Source organism: Pelecanus crispus, chromosome 1, assembly GCF_030463565.1.
Source record: "Pelecanus crispus isolate bPelCri1 chromosome 1, bPelCri1.pri, whole genome shotgun sequence".
Taxonomy (NCBI): domain Eukaryota; kingdom Metazoa; phylum Chordata; class Aves; order Pelecaniformes; family Pelecanidae; genus Pelecanus; species Pelecanus crispus.
In genome coordinates, this window is record NC_134643.1 from 225,871,904 (window position 1) to 225,899,272 (window position 27,369).

General features: G+C 47.9%; 1 protein-coding gene across 1 annotated transcript; it reads right to left on the bottom strand.

The window, feature by feature from the left end:
- Positions 1 to 736: 736 nt before the first annotated feature.
- On the bottom strand, positions 737 to 26,823 carry RNF169 (ring finger protein 169). The gene is made up of 6 exons (XM_075727622.1): positions 26,487 to 26,823; positions 13,410 to 13,486; positions 6,859 to 7,005; positions 5,814 to 5,926; positions 4,390 to 4,489; positions 737 to 1,972 (listed from the first exon to the last, which is right to left on the bottom strand). The coding sequence occupies exons 1-6, from the start codon at positions 26,821 to 26,823 to the stop codon at positions 761 to 763; spliced, it is 1,986 nt and encodes a 661-aa protein (XP_075583737.1). The 3' UTR covers positions 737 to 760.
- Positions 26,824 to 27,369: the final 546 nt, after the last annotated feature.

Genomic DNA, 27,369 nt, shown 5'->3' on the forward strand with positions numbered 1-27,369 from the left:
TCTCTGCTGGGTCACTAACATGAATGTACAAGTTCCTATACTGCTTTTCAGTAAAATCCTTATTTCACATCTTTCTTCGCTGCATTTGGCTTCCTATATGAAGAAAGTAACCTATGAGCTGTACTGCTGGTGCAGACAGTGAGATACGTTCATTTTAAGTACTACGGGTGGATCTATTCGGTATTTCCTAGCAGAAATACGGATCAGCCTCCCTTCCCAACAGCCCTCAAGTCAGGTCATTCGAACACGCTGACATCGGTAACAGTCTGATAACCACAGCCAGCTGCAGCATAAGGAAGAAAACGGGGCAGGAAGAGAGGAGAAGACTGTTTCTAGGACAGAAAAAGCCTGCTTTCCGTGAGGAGAGCTCTGATTTCTCGTGGCATAGTGAAGCGACAAGGCAAGGAACGGACAAGGTCCTTATCCCATACCCCACGTACTGCTCACACAACCCTCCCAGCTGGGGAACCCAAATGTCACCGACTGCGTGTAGAGGCGTTGCAGTGTATTCACGGGGATGATGGACACTTCTTTCAGACCAATGGACCAGAAAGCTGGAGGATTTTTTTTTTCTCTCTCTTTTTTTTTTTTTGTTAATCTGAAAGGACTCTGGCTACTCTCTGAACTGGACCTACAAATGTCTTACCACCAAAATGAAAAAACAATTGTTGTGGGTGGAAGTATGACAAAAAATAGTTTTCCTATAAGATAATCTGATAAACCTCATCGTCCTCTAGAAAGGCAACATCGTCCACCAGTGCTACTTAGCACCCAGAGTGCTCTTCGACCGCAGCAGATACCGATCGACTCTGACTTTCCGCCTATCCACTGTCCTATTCTCGCTGTCGAAAATCCGCTGCAGATGCAGGGCCAACCTCCTGTCCTCCTCCTCTTGCTGGAGCTTCTGCTCCATCTCCCGTACCAAGTGATCCTCTGGAGGCAAGCCCACCTCCCCTGCCGCGTGCCTCAGTCTTTTGACGGAGCCGTTGTGCTCCAAGTGCTTCGTTTTGCAGTGTCTCTTCCGGCCCCGTCTCAGCGACGGGTGCTGTTCCCCGATGATGTTCTCAACGGAATTGCAGGTGCTGTTCTGCACGTTGATCAATTCGCTGTTGTTCAGGTATTTCAGCTGCTTTTTTCCCGATGTCTTGACGGGGACTCCTAGTGTGCTGTTGTCAGGCAGCGATGCATTGACGCCCATGAGTCTTCTGCTCAGCATTTTTGGGCCAAGATTAAGACAGGATTTGTCCATGAACGCAGTCACTTTTAGGTCAGGGACTTCGGACACTCGTGTGTTTAGGGAGGTGACATTTGATCTCGCATCTGGTTCGGCAGCGCTGTCATCTGTTGTTAAGGCTTGTGAATCTCTGTTCTTCTCACTCCCTCTTCCCGGCTTCGTTTCACTGATGGAAGGAAAGAAATCCAGCTCGGGGCGAGGGTCTCCCGTTGTGTCAGGTGGAAGGTGATCATCCTGCACTTGCGGCTGCTCTTTAGTGCAACTGCTGGAGTTGGTGATGTCAGGAACTATAACATCTTCCCCAGGCTCTGAAGCCAAGGACGTAAGGGTCGCTTTAGAGAGAGTCTTTTTGATCTGGCGCTCCTGAAATATCTGCTCCCATTTTTTCAGTATCCTAGGACTGGCCTCGTAGGTGGTCGGCTTCTGCAGGCTCCGGCTCAGATTTCTCGGGGTGGACTTGATAATGAGAGGGCTCAGGACTCTGCCGTCAGGAAGCCTCTTTGGAGGAGTACACGGGGAGCAGACGATAGGCTTAAAGTGGTTGAGCTCTTCCGAGATGCTGTCATTGCTCTCGGGGCTGATGGATCGCTCTGGCTTGTGCAGGGCCGAGAGGGACGAAACAGGGTTGAGAACCAGGCGTTTCTCTGCCGTCAGGTCTGGAGCGGAGAGGCAGCGGTTGTTTTGGGTGGACGACAAAACTCCAATCAGAGGCGTCGACGTGCTGGTGACGGGTGGTACCTGCAAGGCAAGGCACCACAGCTCAAAAAGATTGTCGTGGAGAAGAGTACGGACAAGCATGAGAGAGGGGAACAGGAGAACGTGAGGAGGCTACCACGCTCAGCTCCTGCATCAGGCCAGCTGGAGAGCTCTCTGGAACAGCCGTGGCAGCCTCTGTTGGCCATGGCATCTTTCATGGCCGATACATAACATGAGCAGGGGATACTGGTGTCCAGCATGATCTGGGTCTCAAATTTATTTCAGTGTAAGAGCTGTTCTTGCTGCTGGGATAGGGCAAGTGGCAACCACTCTGATGGCAAAAAGCTTGAAGCAAGGCAAGACAAGAAGAAACCGAGAGCACTGCACCACCCTGGCTGAAGGAAGCCATGCTCTTCAAGGGAAATCATCTCCAAAGGTTTTTTTAGAATCACAGAATGCTTTGGGTTGGAAGGGACCTTTAGAGGTCATCCAGCCCAACCCCCTACAGTGAGCAGGGACAGCTTTAACCAGATCAGGGTGCTCAGAGCCCCATCCAACCTGGCCTGGGATGTTTCCAGGGATGGGGCCTCCACCGCCTCTCTGGGCAACCTGTTCCAGTGCTTCACCACCCTCACTGTAAAAAATTACTTCCTTATATCCAGTCTAAATCTATTCTTCTTTAGTTTAAAACCATTACTCCTTGTCCTGTCAAGGCTCCCTAACAAGCCATAGGAGAGAAAAAATAAATACTTGGCCCAGGTTTAACGCACTGCGCTGCAAAACGTCATGAGAAAAGGCATGTACGTGCCTGAGGCAGATTGGTAGAACAACCTTGATGAGTGGTCCCACACCACACCACGGCCACCACACTGGACACTGCCTGAGACAGCCTCTAGCAGAGCTTAAGAACAGCATGTCTTGTCATCTTGTCATCTCAGAACCACCCCTTAATGCTGCTACATTTGGAATGTGAGAGAATCCACCCACAAATAAATCAGAAATAAAAGCTGCACATACACAACTGCTGATTATTCTTCTCTAAGACGAAATGATTTTATCTAGCAGCTAGTTTGAACAATGATAGCCTTTCCCTGCTTAGCCCAAAAGAGAGTTGTTTCTACTAGCTTCTTCTGAGGTCAAAAGAAGTTTGCGGAACACCCTTGTAGTGCAACTCTTAATGGGTCAGGTCCATAAACCATCTACTTAAAAAAAAAAAAAAAGTCCTGGGAGGGAAGGGCAGTTACAGACCCTTGCTTTGAGCTCAGTCCGGCTCCCATCAGCTCAGATGAGAACTGGACCATGGTCCACACTCATAACCGCAGAGACGCGCAGCCAGGTGATCACTGGGGTTAATTTAGCGTGCCCAGTGGGGATTTTACCATTTTCCAAGCAACATCCCCCAACCAAACTGACCTTCCAAAGGACTGCAGAGGTTTCTGTTCCCTATGGGATCTCTGGAATTGAACCGTCCCCTTCTCCATCTGGGATGAAACTGAGCCCAAGAAGGAGGGGTGTCAGCACGAGGAGGTGGAACGTCCTAGCAAACGGCCCCAGCGGAGCAGCGCTGGAGCTGTTCCAGGCTGAGAACTCACAGCTCTCGGGATTTAAGCTGCTGCTGCCAGCCAGCAGGATCCCACAGGCCAGAGAGGCACGTCGGAAAGGAGGCAGAGTACGGCCTCAGAGACAGAGATTAGTACAAGAGCGAGCATGCCAAATTTGCATCCGCTGGCGGGGCCAAACAGAGGGATCAGCCGTGCTGCCAGGCACGGCGCAAGGAAAGGTGTTTGCAAAGGTCATCGCCAATGAGTGGAAGGTACCCAGCGATTACTGCTGGAAGAGCCTGAAAAACCTCCAGCTCAGATTTTCAGCGGTGCTTTGTGATCACCGCTCATTTTGAAGCACTGCGGTCCACTGAAAAGCCAGGCCTGCTGCACAGGGTAACAGATAGGGTTAATTCACTTGGGCTGCTGGATGTGAGGGGAAGCAAGACCAGGCCAGCTCTTCCCATAGTGTGGAAGTGCAAAAGAAAGTATCCTAACATCAGGAGAGCAATGAATTTTGCTCTGTTTAAACAGCTTTGGAAAGAACAGGAGAGAAAGGGGGAGGAAGAGAGGATTTTTTCCTAAACTTCTAAAAGATTTTTCTTTAATCGGCTGGGGATTCAGCCTTGAAAAGAAAATTAATTATAAAACAAAAGCATGGTGAATACCCTTCCAACTTCCAATTATCCTCCAGTGCTAACAAACAACTCTGTAAGCTGTCTGCTTTTCTGCTTAGTAATTTCTAACCTAGCAGGTTTTTATTGTGAGCTGCAAGGAAGCAATTGGCCCCGTGGCGATAACACAGCACTAGCGGCACCATAAACACGGTATTTTGTATCTCCAGATTACTGGCGCCGTGTAACCTCAGATAAGAACATTTACACATAGAAACCCTATGTTTCCAGACACAGCCGGTACCTTTGTTTTGTTGGCTGGGGCTGATCTCTGCCTGCTCTTTGATCTCTCCTGAATGGTGTCGTTGCAGCTCCGACTCCTTTCCACCTTGGCGGTTAGGTTCCTGAAAAGCAGATGTGTGAAACGAGGAGATCGTTCATGACCTTAGGAACAACCAGCCCAACAGCCCTGGCAGCAGCTATCTGTGGGGGAGGCATCAGCCTTGGCAGCACCCGGCTGTTCAAGATGCCTCCTACGCCCTCGGGATAAAGGGATCCAGGAATCTTGGATCTGCTGCAGAGCCCTGGGCTGTGTTCAAGGGCTCCACGCTAAACGCGCTGATACCTCCACCTACGGCTTATAACTAATTGAGGTCAGAGCTAATGATGATGCTATGGAAACCTCTGTGCTGCTTCGTGTGAAAACCCATTTAGTTACTCAGCTGCTTCCACTGCATCGTGCAACAGCTTTCACTGATAAGCTGTTTGAGGCTGATGCTATCTCTTAATATCTGTGCTGGAGAAGGATCCGGCACTCTTTTTGAGTTCATCATGCAGAATTCTGTACTTTAATGATTTCATAGAATCACAGAATCGTTTACATTGGAAAAGACTTTTAAGATCATCCAGTCCAACCAGTAACCTAATACTACCATGGCCACCACTAAACCAATTAAGGGCAGAGCAGCAATTTCATGTTTCCTGCCTTGGTGGCTGGATTATTTTTTAATGACAGTAAAAACTAGGAGTCATTAAGGTTGGAAAGGACCTCTAAGATCATCAGTCCACCATCAACCCAACACCACCATGCCCACTAAACCATGTCCCAAAGTGCCACCTCTGCCCGTTTTTTGAACACTGCCAGGGAGGGGGACTCCACCACCTCTCTGGGCAGCCTGGTCCAATGCTTGACCACTCTTTCCGTGAAGACCTTTCTCCTAATATCCAATCTAAACCTCCCCTGACGCAACTTGAGGCCATTTCCTCTTGTCTTATCGCTTGTTACTTGGGAGAAGAGCCCAACACCCCCCTCCCTGCCCCCTCCTGTCAGGAGCTGCAGAGCGATCAGGTCTCCCCTCAGCCTCCTCTTCTCCAGGCTGAACAACCCCAGCTCCCTCAGCCGCTCCCCATCAGCCTTGTGCTCCAGACCCTTCCCCAGCTTCTGTCATTTAAACCTACAGGCAATGATTCTTCTCCTTTGTGGGATCAACACTAACTTCGTTAACCCCCAGGATTTTATAATAGGTAGGAGGTAATCAGACAGAAACTACATTCTACCAATTAGTCTGTTCTAAAACTTCAGAAAAATTATTACTTATTTTGGATTGGAACAACCATTTTAATTAAATTTAGAGCATCTTGGGTATGTTTAGAACAACAGTCAAAAGAACATGAGATTTCCATCTCTAATGAACATTAATCAGCTTGTATCAAGTCTCAGCATCTTACCCTGAAAGGAAAGCAAAGGAGTATGCACTGGTCTTGGAAACAAAAGCCGACCGATGTGTTTGCTTGCCCTGGAATGGTTCTTCATTCTCTGAATCCGAGAGACGTTCAGGAAACTGAAGCCAATCAAGGAAGAGTTAGCTGACATGTACAACAAAAAGAATCACTTGGAAAATAAAGCTCTTTCTTGCAAAGATATTAAAGATTCCAAAAGCCCCCGTTCTGATTACACCTAGAGGACATAAACCGAGAATGCAACCTGCCAGCAGATACACATCCTCGTGCGGCTCTCTTCACTGGAGCTGTAACAGCTCAGAGGCTGTCCCCAAAAGTATAAATAATGAAAAAATAAGCACACAGCTCCTACGTATAGCTGTCAGTCATTGAAGAAAGTTAATTTATTGATCAAGGAAACGTGAGAAAATCCTACAAGAGAGGTACTACGGGACGTTATTCAGTATCAGCCTATCAGTCTTTAAATCTCAAGAGCATTTCCTGCGGAGTCTTGCAACTGCAATGAGAAATAGGCAAAACTCAGCATGAAGAATCTGTTGGACTACGGTATCGTACGCCTACACTGTTGAAGATTCATGGAGAAATTTTCATGGAAATGGTTATATGCCTGAAGACCAAAGGCACACAAAGCAGAGCGGTTACCTCTACAGGTAACAATCTACCTCCACCTCTAACTGACACGTTTGGAAGAGCTGCACCTTCAGTCGTAAGGTGGGTGAAAAGGGGGACAGAAACCTCCAGAACATCTGTAGTCATAACAAACCTTAGAAGACAGCTCTCATTAACATGGTTCTTTATAGTCCGTTAGCTCATAGCCTTCAAGGGCTGTAAAGATGTCAATCAACTAATCCTGGAAAGCTCCCTGTGTCAAAGGATGAAAGCTCCCAGTTTTAATGGGCAGGAACAGGAGATGCTCAACTAGTCAAGCTCTTAAAGAAACTAGTTCTTGTTCCCAAACTGAGTCTTAGCAGCATTTCACCTACCAGTCAGTGTCTATGATGTGGATAGGAAAGAGAAGCACAAGCTTACTTACACACTCTTGGTTCACTTTAAGCACTAAAGATTCATCTTTTTTCTGCTGTTCTTCCACTTTTCTTTTTCCTACGTCCATGTCATCTAGAATGAACTTGTGAATCAGATCCTCAGAAGCTTTTTCTTCTTGTAGTTTTTCTTCTCTCAGCTGGAAATAATGACAAAAGAGACAGCGTATTTGAAATGTCTTAAGTCCTATACCTGGTTGCCAACAAGTGATTTTTGCAAGAGTCTGGCCACATCACTTAACGTTGTGTCTTCATTTTTCTACTCTAGAGTAGAGCCACTGCCTCCCTCACTAGCAATAATGTGAAGATTGGTTTGTTTCTACAGTGCTTTCACATTCATGCACTCTACACAAATACCATGGATATTGTCTTCTTTGCAAAACAGCAAAGGCGCTGTTAGGTCCAGGGTTTGACAAAGACTTCTCTGCCACACCATCTTCTAAAATAGAGAGACAAAAGCTTTCATCTACTGTACATAATCACACTACAAATAAAAACGTGCAAAACAGCAGTTTCATGCAAGCTATGACGTTTCAATTTTAGTCTTCAAATGGACTGCAACACAGTACGTACAATTTGACAGACATACAGACAGCATCACCTAAATTAAAACTGGTTAGGTACAGCAATTCCATGTCGAAACCTAAACGCTATAGGAAATCCTATTGTTTCATTGACGTGTTGGGACGGAGAAGATCCAGAGAGATTACCTAACCCTCCGACGGCCAACCAGAGGCCCAAAGCTTAAATTCATTTTATCAGCTGAAGTGCAAACCCAGATGACAAGTGCAAGTGAATGCCAGGATCTAGGACACAAGGTACACGGATCCATGGGATCCTGCCTGCTGCACATCAAACAGCCGTTGCCTGTGCATCACGCTGGACACACTTGCTTTTACCTCCTGGCTTCCTACTCTGCCCTGCGTAGGTAACCCCTTATTGAAATCCCCTTGCTTTTTTAATACATTCCTGCAATCTAAGAAGTCTGATCCAAAGAAGGCACCGAGCACTTTCAACCTTTTTGGTATCACCTCCTATGAGGAATACTTCCCCTGTATTCCCTTTTGTTTCTCTCTAATTCCAATGCATTCTTAGATGTTTTCTTGCTACTTTTTACCACCCTGGCAATTCAAAAAGGTTACGATGCGACTTTATTTTATCCACATGCTGCACTACCGCATTTCACAAACCTGAAGGCTGCACAAGAAATCCTACAGAACTGCCAGGGCAGCCCCAAGCTACATCTTGCTGCGCTTCCCGTGCTTTTTCTGCACTGAAGGCTTTTTCGCTGTGCTTTCTAAAGCGTGCCTCTTCCATTAACTGCCAGTCCCCATATACTCCTTTATTTTCCCAGAAGATCCCCTACCCATTCTTGAGCTTGTGGAAGTCCAGTAATAAGGAAGGTGGGTAATAAGAAAAGTGGATTTCAGAGAAGTGCAAACACTTTCCTTCCTTCCCTCCCTCCAAAAAGCACAATCCATCACTTAGTGATCCCTTTTAACCAACCAAGGTCAACCTTTAGTGTCCACAAGCTCCTCCCAGCCAGGCTCTCCTTACAGAGACTTCTTTCTTCCTGAGCCAAAGGATTATGCCCAGCGCAGTCCACGACTCCGATGGGCTGCCTGTTCTGCTGCATTATTTTGCTCCCCCTTACCTAAGGAATCAAACTCCCCATATCTGTCAGCACCTCTTTTCTGCAGACTTGCTGCTCAAAACCAACAAACCCCCTTTTCTCCTCCTTTCCGCCACCTTTTCCTGATGAACAGGCTCTGCAGTATGTACTTCAGATAGCCCCGTCTGACCATCCCTGCCCAACATAACATCACCCAGCTCCCTTCTCACTCATTACTCAGCCATTCACCCAGCTCGTCTCTCACCTCTTCCTCAACTTCAGGCTTACACGTAGGCCATGAATAGTCTACATCTGTATGCATATATACCAGGTTCTTCCTTCTTCCTCCACCCAACCTCTGTGCATAAGTTATCCTCATCTGGGACAACAAGCCTGACCTTCGACTGACAGGTCTCCATCACGCCAATGAATCACAGCTATGGCTAAGCACTAGGAAATCAAATACTTCTGTTTATTCCTCATATTTGGGTGTAGGTATCTCAGATGCTTAAGAAGCTGCCCTGTTAGGTCCCCTCCTATCTTCTCACACAGCTGCAATTTGCCCCTCGCCTCCCCAGAGAGCAGTGCTGTGGGACCCGGTGCCCTCCAGTAAAGCTGAAGGCATCCACGGGCAGCTCGAGCACTGATCCTGCAGCACTGCACGTAAAGGCGGTAGGCGACGTTGCAACAACTCCTCATTCTTCCAAAAATATTTAGTGTTTTTCTTCCCTGCCACAGGGGGTGGGGGGGAAAAGCATGGACATGCAGGTGACAAAGAAAACAGAGTTCACGACACATTACATGAAAAGCACATTATGATTTTCAGCCTGGGAAGGACACAAATCCTCCTGAATCTGAACCCCGAGAGATGAGGAAGAGAGAGGTAGGAGGAGAGAAGGTAGAAACCAGGAACCCCCCCCTTGTTTGGCTGCTGTGGGTGTTTAGCAAATGTTTTCAAAGACTGGTCTGACTTCTCGTTTACAGTTGGTTTAAGATGTATCTTTAAATTCCTGATCTATTAATAATCTCAAGCAATAGCTACAGCACAGTGTCTGACTAATAAAGATTATGGTCACATGATGGAGACATGACGAATAGTCTGCTGTACATTTCATGAGCAATATTTCTGCACTGTAAGGAGCCTTTTTAAAGTATTTGAAAAACAAGTTCACATCAAGATTTATCATAAAGATGCCTCTTTTTGGCCAGCTGAAATGCTACGCAACACTTGTGTCCCTTCCGTATTTCTCACATGGAAAAACGCTGTATGGAACTATTCACTTTTTTTGCCTACTTTTTAAAATTATACTCAATTTCCAAATCTAAAGCCACAAGCATATGTAACAACACACAGGAATATCTAAGGATTTTAGGCCAACCCATGGCATAGTTAATGGGAGGTGCAAGCACAAGCTCCGCTGACAGTGAACAGTGAAAAAAGCAACAGCAGGATCCTAATCCTAATTAACGGGATACAAAAAGGAATTCAGGTCCAGCATTCAGGTTAGGTTGCAAACAAAAGCAAATTTTAACGACAAAATTTGTACAAATTAAAAAAAATATTTTTAAGTAGCCTAACATAAATTACATCCCAGAGAATTTACTTACAAACGTGGCAATACCGTGCTGGGACATGAGGACTAGAAACTGAAACAAGCCGGTGTGAAACATCTACCCTGGGTGAAGTATCTTATGTTATCTGAGCAGCATCTTTGAAATACTGGATGCAGGACCGTCAGCTGCTATGAGCAGCATGGTTATCCGAAAACGCATTTTAACCTGTCTGTAGCCCTGTCGGATATCCCGTTCGAAACTGCAGGAAAAATTACTGTACAAGCAATCGCTAATTTTTTTGCTCAAGAATTGCTCAAGAAATAAGAATTTCAGGAACATCATTCTTGATGCTAACACTGACTTCCAAAAGTTTGGTAAACTCACGTTTGACATCTTCTTTTCACTCCATAAACTGTCCGGGTTTGCTTGTTCACTCCCTGAGCCTGCTGCGTCTACCCATGCTGCTGGAAAGCTGCATGTCAGCACATGCCTCAGGTAGGAGTTTCCCTCCTGATGGCGTGTGATTACAAGCAAGACTGCTTGTGATAGACAGACAGTTTAACAGGATGAGTTACGGTTTTAGTACACAGAAACGATATCCTCCTTTGGAAAAGTATAAAATAGAGGAGCACCAAGTGTGCTGCGTAAAAGAGGGGAAAAAAAATCTTGCTATCCTGCACAGACAGCAAACATTTCATCTCACTCTGAAAGCCAGTTGAGAAAATTACACTATGGGATTATCCACTTCAAATAAAAATTCTTCAGTACATAATTATGGTAACTACTTTGTTTTCAACTGCAAAAGGCTGGGAAGCAGGTCAAGAGCTAGGATTTATAAAACAACTCACACCTGGGAGATGTAAAAGCTTTTGAACGCTCCTCTCCCTCCCTCAGGAGGAAAGCCAGCATGCGTTATCCCCGTTTGACAGGCAGGGAAGCCAAGATGAAATCTCCTGCCTCGAGACACAGAGGGAAGCCCAGTTATACACAAGGTTCGATTCCCAAATCTGAGTTCCTGTCCCCTCCCTGCCTAATTCAGAAATCAGAGACACCAAGAAACTCTCACTAAGTGGCAACAGTCACAATTTTACCTGGAAAAAGGAAAAAGCACAAAGCACGAGTGCATCATCGGTTGCCATTTTGTCAGCAAAATTACATTGCCCTTTCCTCTTAGATGATGATTCAGAGAATCCCCCCCCACGCACCAGCTCTTTCAGACAAAGGTCATAAAAAGTGAGTTTAAGTCAGCAGGGGAAAGATACCTCTCTCCCATCTGCCAGTGAGCAAAAAGGGGAAGCCAGCAGGCTGAACAGAAACGAGACAAAAACATGCCCAAAATGCCAGAAACATGTTCAAGTATTTCCTTTTGACTGGTGGGGAAGTAAGAAGTGTTGGCACTGGACTGCACGTGGTGTCTTTTTGCTGAAGTCAAGCGGTAGATGCAAAAACCTCTTCAGCTGCAGTCTGACTACACTTCAAATGTGCTTACTTGAACTTCATATGTAATATTTAAAGTCGGTAATGGAGTGATCAGGATTAACAAGTGGTGACAAAGTACCCACTTTGTCCTGCACGGATGCAATCCTCCTATCAAAGTTTTATGGACCATGGGAAAGAAGATGGTTTAATCCTTCCCAAAGATCCAGATACGCATCAGTCCGGAGGCACTTGGAAGAACTGCAGAGCTAAGATCCTGCCTCAATGAACTCAGGCAGCTCCTGTTCCTCTGGACACCCGGGAAATTCTGGCCTTGCAGCTGGATTGAAGACATCAAGCAACAAGTCTGGCAGGATCAATGAGGAGTTAGCTCCAATATCATCATGGAAAGTCACTCCCACTCACTGTTACGGAGAGATTTATAAAACTCTGGCAAGGTTTACAGATAATACCTACATAAAAAGCTTTATTTCTTCTTTAAGCCAAAGATACCCTGAGGATACTCATCCTAAAGGTTACAGTGAAAAAAAATTAAATTGCCAAATAGAGTGATGCACATTTAAGTTAATTAATAAACTAGGTTTTTATATGAATACGATTTCTGTGCACTTAAGTCTTACACTGCTGCCTAAACCAACTGCTTCTCACTTGCTAAAAATGCCGCAAGCCACAAGACTTGACGCACAAAGCATGCTTGCCTACCTAGCAAAAGTCACCTGGACCGGAGAAGAGTGTGCATTTCTTAAGATCACTTAACAAAAGGTCATAGTCAGCCAAAGTTATCCTAATAACCTGTAGTGACCCTGCCCATCAGTGTCACTGCTAATTCCACGCACAGAGAAGCAGGAGAGAAGACCCTTCCGTATTTTTAATTGTCTCCTCACATATATGCATTTCCCAAATGAATTATTTACCTTAAATATCATCTAAGCAGTATTTCCCTACTTAGCATCACTCAGTGGACAAGGCTATTTTTCTAACTAAGCATCAGCTTCCCAGCCACTTCTACGGTTGTTGAGATCTTCACGTGAAAACCCAAAGAAAATTCTTCAGTGATGTTCCTTTTCCCCAGCAGGTAAACTCATCAGCGAGAGGTTGGACCCATCTCAAAGCAAAACACCATCACAGAGATCAAGGCCCCGGGACAGCGATTAAATCTATTGACAGAGCCACCAGCAGCGGGGCAGAGTCCACGTTGTTTCGGCAGGTCTAGGCAGAGGAGGGGACGATGGGACGCAGGAGCTATGAGCGGCAGCGTGAATGTTTCAGCAAGTTACGGGCAACTCTCACGAGAGGGGTTGCAATGGAAATCATTATCCGCTGGGCTACAACAGTCATTGCTTTCACTGTAATGTTTCTCACTTAAAAAGCAGCCAGCTTCCATAAATTACTAGCCACTGGAGATATTTCAATGATTTAGATTAAGAAAAAAATCCCTTTTTAAATGTAGAAAATATTTTCCCAGACTTTAGCTCCAAAACAGCTGAAAAGCTTTTCTTCCCTTCTCAGTTTTTTGTCTTTAAATGACTTTTTTTTTTCTTGCCTAAAAATAGACAGAGAGCTCTAGTTTGGAATAGATTGTTTCTGAGAAGGATGTTACTGCAGGAGATGCCTTATGCTGCAAGCGCCTTTATGGAATTACATCCACAAATACTGATGCTCTAACAAACCCTGTACAACCGAACAGTTGCTCGAGGTCCACCAAGGAAGGTACATTTCCATGTTCTGGAAGGCAGCCTAAGACAGCAAAATCTGGCTTCTACATGCTCGATTACCGCCAGCATTTTCCTGAATTGCCTGAACAGCATAAAGGAAATAAATGACCTTTGTTACAGAGGAGGAATAAAAAGCCCTTCAAGTTTCCTTATAGGTAGGATGGCATTCCTGCAGGAAATCCAAGTTATTCTCGAAGAAAAACCGCAGTTACACAGAATACCGTACCTTCCTTAGCTGGCTTTCATATTCTTCTCGGAGTTCCCCTGGTTTGCTTAATTTAATGGGTGCTCTGAATATAAAGTCTGGAAAGAGAAGGAAAAAAAAAAAGGAAACACTTTTTAGTGTACTATGACTGGGGTTGTCCATTATTTCCCAAAAAGGGTAAGCTCTCCGGGGACTGCACAAGAGGTTCTGCAGCATTTTTTCGAGCACATATGTTTATATTACGACGCTGCTATCAAAGCTCTGTTTAACATATAGAAACATTTGGGGAAGGATGGCCAAGTAATACCATTTTGCATGTCTATAGTTTCTTTTGAGATTCTCAAGAGTTCTTGACAAGCAGTTAAGCAGTCAGGGGAGTATTAGGAGGATGTAAACACAGAGGTTAAGTAACAGCCCTGAGATATCACAGGGAATCCGAAGCCTAGAAATAAAACCAGGCTTTAAGCGTCTGCTCCGGCCAGACACCCAAGCAACACAGGCTGACAGCAGCAGCACAACACCCCGAATTCACACCCGTGCCCTTCTGCCATTCAAACGAACACATCGAGAACGCTCTCTATTTTCTATATAAATGGTGTTTTTACTCCTCCAAGTCCCCTTCACCTTCGCAGCCGTTTGCAGTGCTGCCCGCCAGCCCGGAGCAAGCACAGCTTTTACTCCGCTTGCAATGCGCTCCCCGAGGTCAATATTTCAAAGCCGGGCGGGCGGGCTGCTCCATCCGGCAGGAATTCCCCGTCCTGCTCCTGCTTCCTCCCTTCCCCCTCGGGAATTCAGAAACCACAAGCATATTGGCATGGGGTTATAGTTTAACCTCCATCCCTGGAGTTTGTTACTCCCCAAATGACTCCTTTCTGTCGGCCTCAAAGCTCCCTCCTGATTCTGTGCAGCACAAGTCTGGGCAAGTTGCACTGCAGTCGGAAGAGCGTGGATGGAAAAGGGAACAACCGGAATAAAACAACAGTCCCTGAACAACTGTCCTGGCTCAGCCTGTGTCTACTCCAGGCAGGGTGCAGCACAGCTCATCGTCCCAATGTGCTATGCTCAGGACGAAACGGGTACAAGCAAGGAGGAACCGTCAGTGGTATTTCCTTCTCCCAGCTCGCTAAAATTAAGCGATATAAACCGGCAGCTCCATCGCATGTTTTGTTTAGGAAGCATTGTTATTCCTCAAACACATTGGCCCGAAATGAAAAGTTCATGGTGGGGTAGGTAAATCAAACACCCCGCGGCCAGCGGACGACTGCCCTGGCAGGCATCCTCCAGTTCACGGCTGCATTCACCTCCTCCCTGGAGACAGGTCAAAGCCCTGGGGCCGAAACACGCCATTTAAAGACTGGCTCAATCCTGTTTTCACCTGTCCTGCCTTCCACCAGTTTGCTTTTAAAGTTTTTAGAGGAAGGCCCCATAACTTCAGGCCCTCCCCACCGGTGAGCGTGAGTGCAAACTCCGGAGCTTCCTGCTCGAGGAGCTGCGGAGAGGGAATGCTGCCAATGCCAGAGCTGAACAAATCACAAAGTATTTCTTTAATACTTGCTTTAGAAGGGGGTAGAAAAAAAATCTCCTGCAATCGAACATCAAGCATATAGATTATAAGGCTTTTTTTTTAAAAAAAAAAAAAAAAAAGAGCTGCTCTTCCCTCTTACTCGCACGCCTGCGCGAGCTAAGCTTGTTTTTGAAGGAAAACATCCAAAATGTCCCAACACGTGTGATAAAAATCCCGAGCGGTGGCAATGCTGGGGAGGCCAGGCTGCATTCCTCGCTCCTGCTTCTGCGCCTGCAACCGGCCGCGCTGGAAACCTTCCACCGGCTTCTCAAAATGTTTTTTCAATTGTGTCCTTGAGCAGTTCCAGTTCTTTGTGAATTTTATCAAGCTGAACTTCCACGGAGACAGTCCCAAGAGCAGCAGCAATCTGTAACATGCCCGCAGCAACCTTCAATTACTTCTGAATGTTTCAGGCTTGTCTCAGACCTTATCTTCATAGCTAAAAAGGTGTATTTTTTCCCTCCAGGGTAATAAAAGCGTATGAGCTAACCTGAGGGAAACATGCCGCAGTAAAGACAAGCCACATAAATTGTTTTGCTGCTTACAGGGGTTCAGCAAGCCAGAAGAGATTTTAAATAATGAAACAACATTTATCTATAAAGTTGTGCTGGGTTAGCTAAAGTGGTCCAACACCAGGTGGAGGCGATTTTATCTACAGCATCTTCCTGCACCAACTTGTGTATTTTATAGATGGGTCGAGAGAGAGAGACCCCAAATTTCTAACTGTGTAGAAGAGATGAAAACAAAAATGTATGCACAACTATATATCTACATTTACAACACCCCATCACAGTTCCTGGGTTAGAGTGATGCTGCACGGCGGCTGCCCCCAGCCAAGGATGCTCCCATTGGCACAGAACCACTGCAAATCGAACCAGACTGGTCCTCGCACCAGGATGCAGCTGGGGAGGAAGGCAAGATGATCAGATCATCACGCATGTTCCTCCAGCACATCTCCGCGTGCTAATTCTGGATGTTCAGATCCAGGACAAGGCTGCTCAGCTGTTTCGATGTGTGCTATGGCCTAGGAGAACAACGGAAATGGGTCAGATAATGGAAGAAATGGCCTTTTACTTGATTTTGCAGCAAAGCTCCTGCTCGCTCTTCCTCTTGAGCAAGTTGTGGGTCAACAGAAACGGTTTCTGAATGAAGCTGACTTGGAAGGGCTGTTGGGAAGGCTGGCACTGGGATGCTCCTTCCAAGCAGGGTGATAGCACCGAAACAGTCGCAGTGGCAGGATCAAACCCAGCATCCTGCTCTTTTATGCTGGCAGACAAGAGTTTCATCCTATTGTGCTCAATCTTGGAAAAAACAACTGATTTCTACACTATTTGAGAGGACAAAAGATTTTCTAGTTATTTAACGCTGGTTCTCCTTATAAGAGGCATTTGACTTGTAGCCTCAATCCCCTTGAATGGCTCCATCCTTTCAACGTCAGCACACAGAAGTGTGCATTACACACTGTCACCATTAATCCATGCTCCTGACCAGAAGATTTTATATTTACTGGCGTAAGATTCAGAAACATCCATCTGGTGAATTCAGCCACAGGGGTTGAATAAAAATAAGTTGAACTCAATTCAGAAACCCTTCGGTTCCCTGTCTGTCGTTCAGAGGCTCCTGGGTTTTACCAAACCAATGCCATCCGGCAAGTTAAAGCTCTGCCTCCTGCAGCGGCAAATCCCCCTCACTCCCAGCTTCCATGGAAACTTTCAGCAGACTTTGTAGCTTCCCTTATTCCTGGCAGGGATAATCAAAACCTTGAGGTTTTCGCCGTTTTTCCTTTTAACTTCCAGCAGTTAGTGTTTATACTTGCAGATGAAGATGAGATCTTAATGTTTTCAAAACACAAAACAAGAAGTTAGAAGTTTTCTGATTACGGAGAAGTTTGGAAACAGTTTTCCAACAAGAGTAGTTACTTTAAAAGGGTGTTAACTAAACTACATGAAGATACGCTAATGGCATACTTCTTATATATATACACTTCGGCATCGGTGGATCAAGACATATTTGGAAACAAGAAATTAAATCTCAAAAACATTTCAACTGCAAATCTGCAACTTTTTCGTTAAGTGGAAGAATCACAAAGGTTGGAGCTGTAGGAAGACTTAGGGCTGTCACATACCGGTAGGACAACAAGCGGCATCGCCAGCCCCCTTCTCCTGCCCTGCCGTGGGCATCCGTGGTCACAGCAAACGGGAGACAGAAACCGAGTCATAGAATCACAGAATGGTTTGGGTTGGAAGGGACCTTAAAGACTATCTAGTTCCAAGCCCCCTGCCACGGGCAGGGACACCTTCCCCTAGATCAGGTTGCTCAAAGCCCCGTCCAACCTGGCCTTGAACACTTCCAATGATGGGGCATCCACAAGGTCTCTGGGCAACCTGTGCAAGTGCCTCACCACACTTAGTCAAGCTAAGACCAATCTACTGCAAAAAAATGCAACCCTCCAAAAAAGTTTTTTCACCCCAAAGCAGCTCCAGCACCACAACAGGCTCCAGACCAGTTCTCGTGCACAGACAAATGGGACAAAAATAGATTTAATCTAGTTCTGAGCCCCGAGTTCCAGCTGAAGCAGGAGATGACACTAGAAGAACATTAATGTGGTTGACAGCTATTAAAATACTGTCATTTCTCCCTCACTTCCTTCATCCTAAATAGGCTAGTACCAATAATTTCAATAATCTCCCTGAGACAAGACTTCCCAACAGATTTTCATAGAATCACAGAAGGGTTTGGGAGGGAAGGGACTTTTGAAGATCATCTAGTCCAACCCCTCTGCCATGGGCAAGGACATGTAGTGGTGGGCTTGGCAGTGTTAGGTTTTTGGTTGGACTTGATGATCGTAAAGGTCTTTTCCAACCTAAATGATTCCATGATTCTATGATCTTCCCCTAGATCAGGTTGCTCAAAGCCCCATCCAACCTCACCTTGAACACTTCCAATGATGGGGCATCCACAAGGTCTCTGGGCAACCTGTGCCAGTGCCTCACCACTCTCATCGTAAAGAATTTCCTCCTTATGCCCGGTCTAAACCTACCCTCTCTCAGTTTAAAGCTCTTGCCACCTGTCCTGTCACTACAGGCCTTGGTAAAAAGGCCGCAATAAGGTCTCTCTGGAGCCTTCTCTTCTCCAGGCTGAACAACCCCAACTCCCCCAGCCTGGCCTCGGAGCAGAGGGGCTCCAGCCCTCGGATCATTTTTGTGGCCTCCTCTGGACCCGCTCCAACAGCTCCGTGTCCTCCTTGTGCTGAGGACCCCAGAGCTGGACGCAAGGCTGCAGGTGGGGTCTCACCAGAGCAGAGCAGAGGGGGGAATTACCTAATTTTGCTTGATTTCTGTTCCAAACTGAGCGACCTGGCTCCCCTAGCACTGATGCCAGGGCACAGAAAGCATTGCTTTCCCCGGCACCTCTTTTTCCGTTTCTTTTCGAAAGCTTGGCTTGGGGAGCTGGGAAAAGGTGCACAAAGCCACCTAAAAGTGGAGCTAGACACGCATTAAAAGCAAGACAGAAAACAAAAAAATCCATCACTTAATGGGAAGAGGGCAGAGAAATAATGGACACAGTGAAAGGTTAAGTGTTCAGCAGAGTGATGCTTTGGTGTTTACCAAAAACTCACTCTGATCAGGTAATTTAAGAAACAGGAGTACAGAAGCAAGAAGCAAATAAAGATGGCACAAAAAGTGCAAAGGAAAGGTATTTCAGAAGAACTTTCTTGAATACTGTTTCTCATCCATACGAATGACCTGTCTTGCCTGGTTTCTATGGACAGCTAACAGTGAATGCAAGGCTGAGGGTTTCACACGATGCACGTACAGTAAATAGATCTTACGATAGGATTTATAAAATTTGTGAGTTGTACAGCGGTATAAATAGGTGAAAGGCCATTTAAGCTAAAAGGAATGTACCAAGTTCAAGAATACAACAGACTGTAAACGGAAGGACCTCTCCAGGGACGTGGCCAAGAACCGGTCAATGCCTCTGCATGGTGTGCTGAGAGCCAGTCTCGGCGAAGATGGGAGTTGTTCGAGCCATATTGGGTATAAATCCAAAAGATGTGTTCCTGCTGGCAGCAACCCCCGGGAAGAGGCTTTGAATAAAGCAAGACAGAAGATGGAGAGGCTGTCTGGGGATGCGAGATGGAGAGAGAAAGAGGTGGCTTTAGAAAGCTGGTGAAGTCCCCCTTGGTAAGTTCTGAATTCTTTGTGGTTGTCTTCAAGGCTTTCTGCAGCAAAGGGGTTTTCTTTAAGGTCATGGAGAAGTAGGGGAATGAGAGGGGAAGCAGCTACTTGGAAACCATAGAACAGCAGGCTTAGTTTCAATATGCGAACGGGTACTACAACCAATTGTTAGTTCATTAGCAAGCATCTACAAGGTAACAGGCAGACGGCAAACTAACACCAACTCTGTAAGAACAACTCTCAGTAATGCAATCCAATCTCCTCCGTTGATGGGATAATTAGGGAATGAGGGGGAAACAAGTAACATGAGTTCATCTCTTGGGGGTGAGAGGGTATTTTACCTGCTGTAGAGACCAAGATAGCCACAATTTTTCTTTACAGAGTAAGTTAAGGACTAGCAGGATGCGTTGCGTTAGGGGTCACCCATGTACTTTTGAGCAGCCCACACAGGAACTGCCTCCTGCACTGTCCAAAACTTGCTCTGGACAGAAATGCGTAAGGAAATAAAGCAAGAAAATATGAGAGTAGGAACGCAAAGGAACTCGAAATACTGCCCTTATGCCTCTGTGGAGAAAGGAGGAAAAGAGCTGGCTGGGGAGGTAAGAGAATTGTACGAAGGCATCGGAGGGAAGAAGCTCAGAGTCCTAGATGGAGAATCTGTGAGGAGTGGGAGTGGGGCAAGGAGTGATAGCTCTTAACCTCATGAAGACAGGTTAATAAATTTTGCTAGATAAGGTTTAGTGCCAACACCCTTTGGGCTCATGGAGACCATTTCAGCTCAGGCACAGTGTTGCACAAACACAAAAGCTCATGTGCTCTCCTGGAGCTGCCAGAGACACACATGCAACCCTGCAGAGCTGCCAGGTTGGGTACAGCAGGGCTGGTCCCAAGACGGAGCTGAAATTCCAGCAGACGCAGGCTCATTCCATGAGGTTTCCTTGCATGCCGATTCCCAGTTCACCCTCTAGTTCCTGTATTGTCTGGATGTATCCCTGTTTTGCAGGATAACCCTGTCCTCAGCACCCTGAGCAACAGTATGCCAAAAATTTTTTGTCTTTGTCATTTGGAAGCACATTAAAAAAACATTCTTAGAAGCACAGTGAGGAAAAAAAAGCTACTCGGGGTATAACCACTATTCAGATGGATGCACAACTAGCTGAAAAATTATTTTTCAAGAGTTAATGATCCACTGCCATGCCATGACAGCCTCTCACATTGGCCACTGGGGCTAGCTCTGGGTCTGGTCCTAATCATTCTCTTCATTAACGGCTTGAATGATAGATTAAAAATAATTTAAGTATCGTGGATGACTGGAGAGAGGACAGCGAGAGAGTAGACGGAGGTACAAGCACTCTGGCAGTCTCACGGCACAGTTGTTACTACCCCTGAAGAGGCACCCCTATCTTATTTCTTTTCCTGGGCAATCTTAAATTTAACCCATCCCATTGAATAGCCATACAACACCAATGCTGCGACAAGGAGGAAAAAAGAGGTGGTGTCGACTTTAATCAGTTTGGTGTGGGGAATAAATCACTGCTTTTCATGTAGCAGGGAAAGGCTTCATCAGGATTGCCGTTTCTAAACTCTTAGTACTGTGGTCTTGAGACAAAAACCCTGGCGACAGGCTACAGAACAACAGAAATGACAGGAAATTAAGGAATCACCAGGAAACGCTCAAGAACTAGACCGGTCTGGTCCAGCTGGGAAAGAGGGAAACCACAGCCAAAAAAAGACTTGGAGGAAGGAGGGGGAAGTCGTGTTAGAAGTCTGGCAAAAACACTCCACCCCTCTCATAAAAGCATCAGTTATTAATTGTTCTGCATAGCTACCGGGCAGAAGAGAAACAAAAGAAATCAGCTGCCTTTATAACAAAGGAGATTTTGATTAGATATTAGGCAAAATTTTCCAAGTGTTCAGAGGCTGAAACAAAGGCAGCCGTGGGATCCCCTTCGGCCATCTGTGTATGAACAGATGACTCGGATGTCTATGAGGAATGGTTTAGGTACACTCGATCTTACCTCGGCGCAGGGGAGCAGACTTCCCCTAGCAGTCATTTATTCTCCCCCTCCCAGACCACCTTCATGTTAGGAGTTTAAAGCTCTTGACCAGCTTAACAAGCCCTTTCCTTGGAAAATTGTATTTCTGTCTCCCCGTTCATAGGGGAACAGTTGTCCTTCAGCAATTTTCCAAGCTCCTGGAAGTCATCTATAATCTGGGACGGTAGTGTCAGGATTGCTCACTGCAGGGGGTTGGGCTGGATGATCTCTAAAGGTCCCTTCCAACCCAAAGCATTCTATGATTCTATGACAGGCAAAAAACTATCAATGTGGGTGAGTATCTGATACTGAAGGTGGGCCTTGTGCCTGCTGTCTGAGAAGACACAGCTACGATCTCATCTGCTTGTCCTTTTTCATGAAATCCTTTTCTTTTGTCTTGATTCATAGGGTATTCCATCTTCTGTGGCAGAAATGCGAACGTACTTATTTTCTTACAAATCAGGCTGAGCATCTCGCCATGAACATATTATGTTCTTTCTTCTTCTTGGCTAGCTGAATCCTCAAACACACACCCGCAGTCTCCAAGCCTCCCATCTGCTGCACCTATCTGCCTTCCAAGACTTTCACCAGGCAACTGTATTAATAGAAGAAACCTTACTTAGCAAACTATTACAGCCAGTACTGCATCTTTAGCTCAAAATTTGGGTTTACAACAGCATCTAGGGTGCCTTTCCAGGTGCTACATGGTACTTAGAGATGCCCACAGAGCAGGCAGAGAGGATGTGGGACCTATGGGCCACCTGCACACTTCTGGAGCAGCCGCTGGAGGCCAGGCTGAAGGCAGCAGGGCAGCTTGAAGGGCATCAGATGGCCAGGAGCAGGCAAGCAAAGCCAGCCCACGCCAAGACACAACACAGGCAGTGAGTATGCGTTGTCTCCGCTTACTTCCATGCAGTTTTTGACAAGTGTCATGACAAGGACTTTGTCTTCATATGTATTTGTATAGCACCTAATGCAGAATCCCCAATCTCAGCCAAGGGCTGAGAGCTCCTTAAGTCCTCTATTATGTACGAACCCCAAAGTGAAGGACAAAAATTGAGACTTGAAACTGTGACTAATCAGCTAACTTAAGCTGGAATAATCAAGGTATGTCAAGAGGTCACACCAAGTAGTTTTTAAGATTTTGCAGATTTTAAGCGATTTAATTAAATACATCAGCTTATTCAGTGTTTGATAACAGAATCACAGAATAGTTGAGGTTGGCAAAGACATCTGGAGACCAAACCCCTCTGCTCAAGCAGGGTCACCAGGAGCAGGCTGGCCAGGTCCATGTCCAGTTGGGTTTTGACTAACTCCAAAGATGGAGACTCCACAGCCTCTCTGGGCAACCTGTGCCAGCGCTTGGTCACCCTCACAGTAAAAGGTTTTTTTCTTACAGTAAGTGAAACTTCTTGTCTCTCAGTTTGTGCCCATTGACTTCTGTCACTGGGCACCACTGAGAAGAGCCTGTCTCTGCTGCCTTTACTGCCTCCTCTCAGGGATCTATATATATTGATAAGGTCCTCCCAGGTCTCTACCAGTATGTCAGTGCGGATGTTATGGGAGACAAGAGTCAAAAGGGTGAAAAGCAAATGGACACGATGGGCAACAGGAAAGGCATCTACATCAGCAGCAAAAGGACACTGTGGGTCTGATGCTGGGTGGGGCAGGGGGCACGATGCTAAAGGACACAGAAAAGGCTGAGATGAGTTCAATGCCTTTATGGCTAGAGTGGGTCCAGAGGAGGGCCACGAAAAGGGCCAGAGGGCTGGAGCACCTCTCCTGTGGAGAAAGGCTGAGAGAGTTGGGGTTGTTCAGCCTGGAGAAGAGAAGGCTGCGGGGAGACCTTATTGGGGCCTTTCAGTACTTAAAGGGGGCTTGTAAAACAGATGGAGAGAGACTTTTTACCAAGGCCTGTAGTGACAGGACAAGGGGCAATGGTTTTAAACTGAAAGAGGGTAGGTTTAGATTGGACGTAAGGAAGAAATGTTTTAGAATGAGGGAGGCAAGACACTGGCACAGGTTGTCGTGAGAGCTTGTGGATGCCCCATCGTTGGAAGTGTTCAAGGTGAGGCTGATCTAGAGGAAGATGTCTCTGCCCATGGCAGGGGGGTTGGACTAGACAATCTTTGAAGGTCCCTTCCAACCAAAACCATTCTGTGATTCTAAGGCCAGCTTCAGGAATCCCATGCCCCTGAGACCAGGGAGAAAGTCTGGAGCAAGGAAGACCCACCCTCGTTGGAGGGAGGATCAGGTTAGGGAACATTTAAACAAACTAGACATACACAAGCCCATGGGACTTAATGGGTGGCACCCATGAGTGCTGAGGGAGCTGGCCAGCATCATCATGAGGCCACTCTTGATTATCTTTGAAAGGTCATGGTGATCGGGAGAGGTTCTTGAGGCCTGGAAGAAAGCAAATGTCACTCCTCCCTTCAAAAAGGGCAAGGAGGAGGAACGACAGGGCCAGCCCCACCTCAATCCCTGGGAAGGTGAGGGAGCAACTATTCCTGGAAACCACTTCTAGACAAGGACAAGGAGGTGTTCGGGAGGTAGTCAGCTTGGATTTATGAAAAGGAAACGTGCTTAACCAATTTAGTAGTCTTCCATGATGAGATGACTGACTCAGTGGATGAGTGGAGAGCAGTGGATGTTGTTTATCCTGATCAGCGAATGGGCCATGAAGATCATTAAATGACTGGAGTATCTGGCATACAAGAGAAGGCTGAGAAAGCTGGGACTGTTCAGCCTGGAGAAGAGAAGGCTTGGGGGGACCTTACCTATCTGTTTAAATACCCGGTGGTAGAGACAGTAGAGAAGACAGAGCCAGGCTCTGCTCAGTGGTGCCCAGTGACAGGACAAGAGGAAATGGACACAAATTGAAATACAAGAAGTTCCACTTAACACAGGAAAACACTTTTTTACTGTCAGGGTGGTCAAGCGCTGAGACAGGTTGCCCAGAGAAGCTGCAGAGTCTCCAACCTTGGAGACAGTCAAAACCCAACTGGACAGGGTCCTGGGCAACCTGCTCCTGGTGACCCTGCTTTGAGCAGGAGTTGGGTCTCCAGAGGTCCCTGCCAACCTCAGCCATGCTGTGATTCTCCAATAAGCCTCACTAATGTCAAGATAAACCACATCCACCGCTCGCTCTCTGCGTGTAGTAGGTTACCATTTGTAATGGATCAACTACCTTTGATTTCCACACTATTAGCCCAACTTACAACATAAGTGGCCAATCACCTTCACAGCTTTTAGCCCGACGCAGCCGTCTGGTGCTGCTTAAGGACAAGCTTGAGCCTAGGCTGGAAATGCAGCAGAAATGCCGTTGAAGATTACAGCTCATTTTCGCTCACCTCATCAACCGTTAACTCAACCGCTCTACAGCTTTAAGTGCAGTTTCACAGTGGCGAGGTCTATGGTATGAAACGCGATCAGAGTACAGCGTGAGTAGGGCTTAGTCTAGCCCAATTTAGAGTGCCCGGGACAAAGCCACACTCAAGGTGTACAAGGTGACACTCAGGTGCAGGTGTCCATCCGTGTTTGGGGGGCACGCCCCACATTTCTCAGTGCTAAGACCCTCCACTATTCTCTCAAAGATACTTCCACAGCTTTAGGAAGTTTGGGAAGGCAGAAGATGGCAACCAACATGCTGACCGCGTGCCTTGCTGCAAAAGATACGTATCTCAGAACATTCAAGACAAGCAGAGAATTAAAATTAATTTTTTATAAAAAAAAAAACAGCCAAGGTACCGCATAAGCATTCCTGCAGCATGGCTGGATATTCTCATTCAAGCTAGGCTGGACCAAGCCGAGTATATTTAAGCATGACTGACACCATTGCCTTGGAGCAGAGATCGACTCGGGGAGATTCTGTTGTCCTTCCTCCGGCTGGGCCAGGGAGGAGGAACCGCTCCCAGCCGTTTGGCTCGGCTCCCTCCGGACAAGCCCGTTTGTTCATTGATTCAGCAAATCCTTCTGTGCGAAGGCTTCCCAATTTGCTTCCAGCAAAGGTTAGCGGGGTTACTTCAAACCACCAATTTAAGCTGTTTAAGCTCACCCTGCCAACTTTTCCCGCAACAAATTAAGAGGGTGCTGACACAAGCATGAAGCGGGAGACCAGTAACACGCTTGAAAAGGAACGGTTAGGGCACGGCTGGATGGCTAAAAGGATGTTTATCCATAGCTTGAAGCCTTGTCTGCTCTATAGGGCTCCCACCGGCACTGCTACGTTGGCGAAGCATTTGTGTAGGTGCAGCGTAGGCAACCGATCTCTGCCAGCGCTGCCGCATCACCTCTCCAACCAAGACGCACCGCAGCGCTGGCCAAAGATCCCGATGCACCGGGAGTTTCGACAGCAGCAAGGTGGGCATCTTCTGCAGCGCCTCGGCTCCCACTGGGAAAGAGCAACGCCGCCGGCTCAAACGAGGATTTATTTTAAACAAAAGGCAAGGAAGAGTTTTCTAGGAGTTGAGGAAGGCTGCCGGCTTTCGAGACGGGGAGGAAACGCGTGACAAAAAGCCATGAACTCAGAAACGATGGACTTTTTTTTATGTCAACAAGGGACTGGGACTTCCCACAGCGCAAAAGCTTTCCTCCCTCGATGCAGCAGAAACCCTTCTGACGGGCAGCACCGTCGTAACCGTTCGCTCTTTGGGCAACATTATGATAAAAATAATTGGCCGTTCACCGTTTCGGGGTTCAGGCACGCGCTCGAAGGAGAAGCCAGACCTGCCCCGCGCGGGGCGTTTTGTTAAAACCCGTGGACGAGCGCGGGGCTGAGAACGTGGGGCGAGGTGCTGCCGGCAACCCGCTCCCACCCAGCCTTCACACCTCCCCAGCCCACCAAGGAGGGGGGCACCGTCCTGCTGCCCACCCCTCTCCCCATGGCAAATGCCGGCGGCGCGGGGAGCCCGATGGCTGAGCCCGGGTGCGCTCGGTGCACGGAGCAGACGTTAATCCGGGTACGGCGAGGTGGGGAAACCTCTGTGTGTGTGTGCGTCGCCGGGCTACCCCTCCAAGGCTCATCTCCCACCACTGCAAAGAGGGGTGGGCTCAGCCCCAACGCCCCCCCCCCCCCCCAACCCCCTCATCCCTCCCCCACCCCGCAGGACGGGGGAGGGGGGGCTGAGCCCCCGCAAACTCCTCGCACCCTCCTGGCAGGCCCCGCCCCCTCGGGGCTGAGCCCCCGCAAACTCCTCGCACCTCCCGCCCGCCGGCCCCGCCCCCTCGGGGCCGACCCCCCCCCCCCCCCCCCCGCGCCGGTTGAGGGGAGGGGGGGAGGGGCAGCCGCCCGCCGCCGCCGCCGCCGCCGCCGCACCTTGGTCCGGCGGCCGCTGCTCCCCGCCTCCTCCGGCGGCCGTCGTCGCGGCGGGCTCGGTGCGGGCCTGCTGGCGGCGGGCCCAGGTGGAGAGACGGCTGCGGCAGAGCGGGCAGCAGAGGCCCGGGCCCTGCAGGCAGCGCTGGAAGCAGGCGAGGCAGAACGAGTGGCGGCAGGGCGGCGTCACCGCTTCCACCAGCGCCTGGCGGCACACCGGGCACTCCGCCACCGCCAGCACCACCTCGTCCTCCTCCGCCGCCGCCCCGGCCCGCCCCCGCCGCCGCCGCCCCCGCCGCGCCGGTACCGCGGCCCGGCCGCCGGGCCCCGCCGCCGCCATCTTCTCACACTTTGAAGGGACAGAACGTTGGGGCGGGAGGCCCCGCCCACCGCCCGCATAATTCATAAGGGAGCCCGCCCCCTCCACGCTTCATATTCATGAGCACCGCGGCGCGTCTGTACCCACAAGCCCCGCCTCCGCATCGGCCACGCCTTCTTAATGAATATTCATGACGCCTGGCTGTATAAAGCGAGGGCCGCTTCCCGGCTCCCTCAGTAGCAGTGAGGCCTCTGCGGTCTGTGCGCGCCCGGCAGCTGGCGGCTCCCCTCAGGGGGCCCGGTGTGAGGGGCTCCCTGCGGAGGGGCGCTGGCCCTGGAGGAGGCCTGTACCCCCCTCCATTGCCCCGGGGAGGGCGTAGGGCATGGTGGCTGCGCGCTCCTTCAGCAAACTGCTGCTCTTTATGGCCCGCCATAGTGAAGGCTCCCTGCGGTTGTTTGTCAGGGTTGGATATCTTTTCTTTCAGCCTTGCCGGATGCCTTGGTGAAGGGTGTGCTCTCAGATTGTTCCTGAGTTTCGTGGAGCTGCTTCAAATCCCTGTGGTTGCTT

What these genes read in the sequence shown, in the direction of transcription:
- RNF169 (XM_075727622.1), bottom strand. Translation starts at nt 26,823, where the DNA reads ATGGCGGCGGCGGGGCCCGGCGGCCGGGCCGCGGTACCGGCGCGGCGG. An exon ending in GCAGCGGCCGCCGGACCAAG is followed by an intron (nt 13,487 to 26,486) that starts GTGCGGCGGCGG and finishes TTCTCTTTCCAG; the next exon opens with ACTTTATATTCAGAGCACCC. An exon ending in TCCTTTGCTTTCCTTTCAGG is followed by an intron (nt 4,490 to 5,813) that starts GTAAGATGCTGA and finishes TCTGCTTTTCAG; the next exon opens with GAACCTAACCGCCAAGGTGG.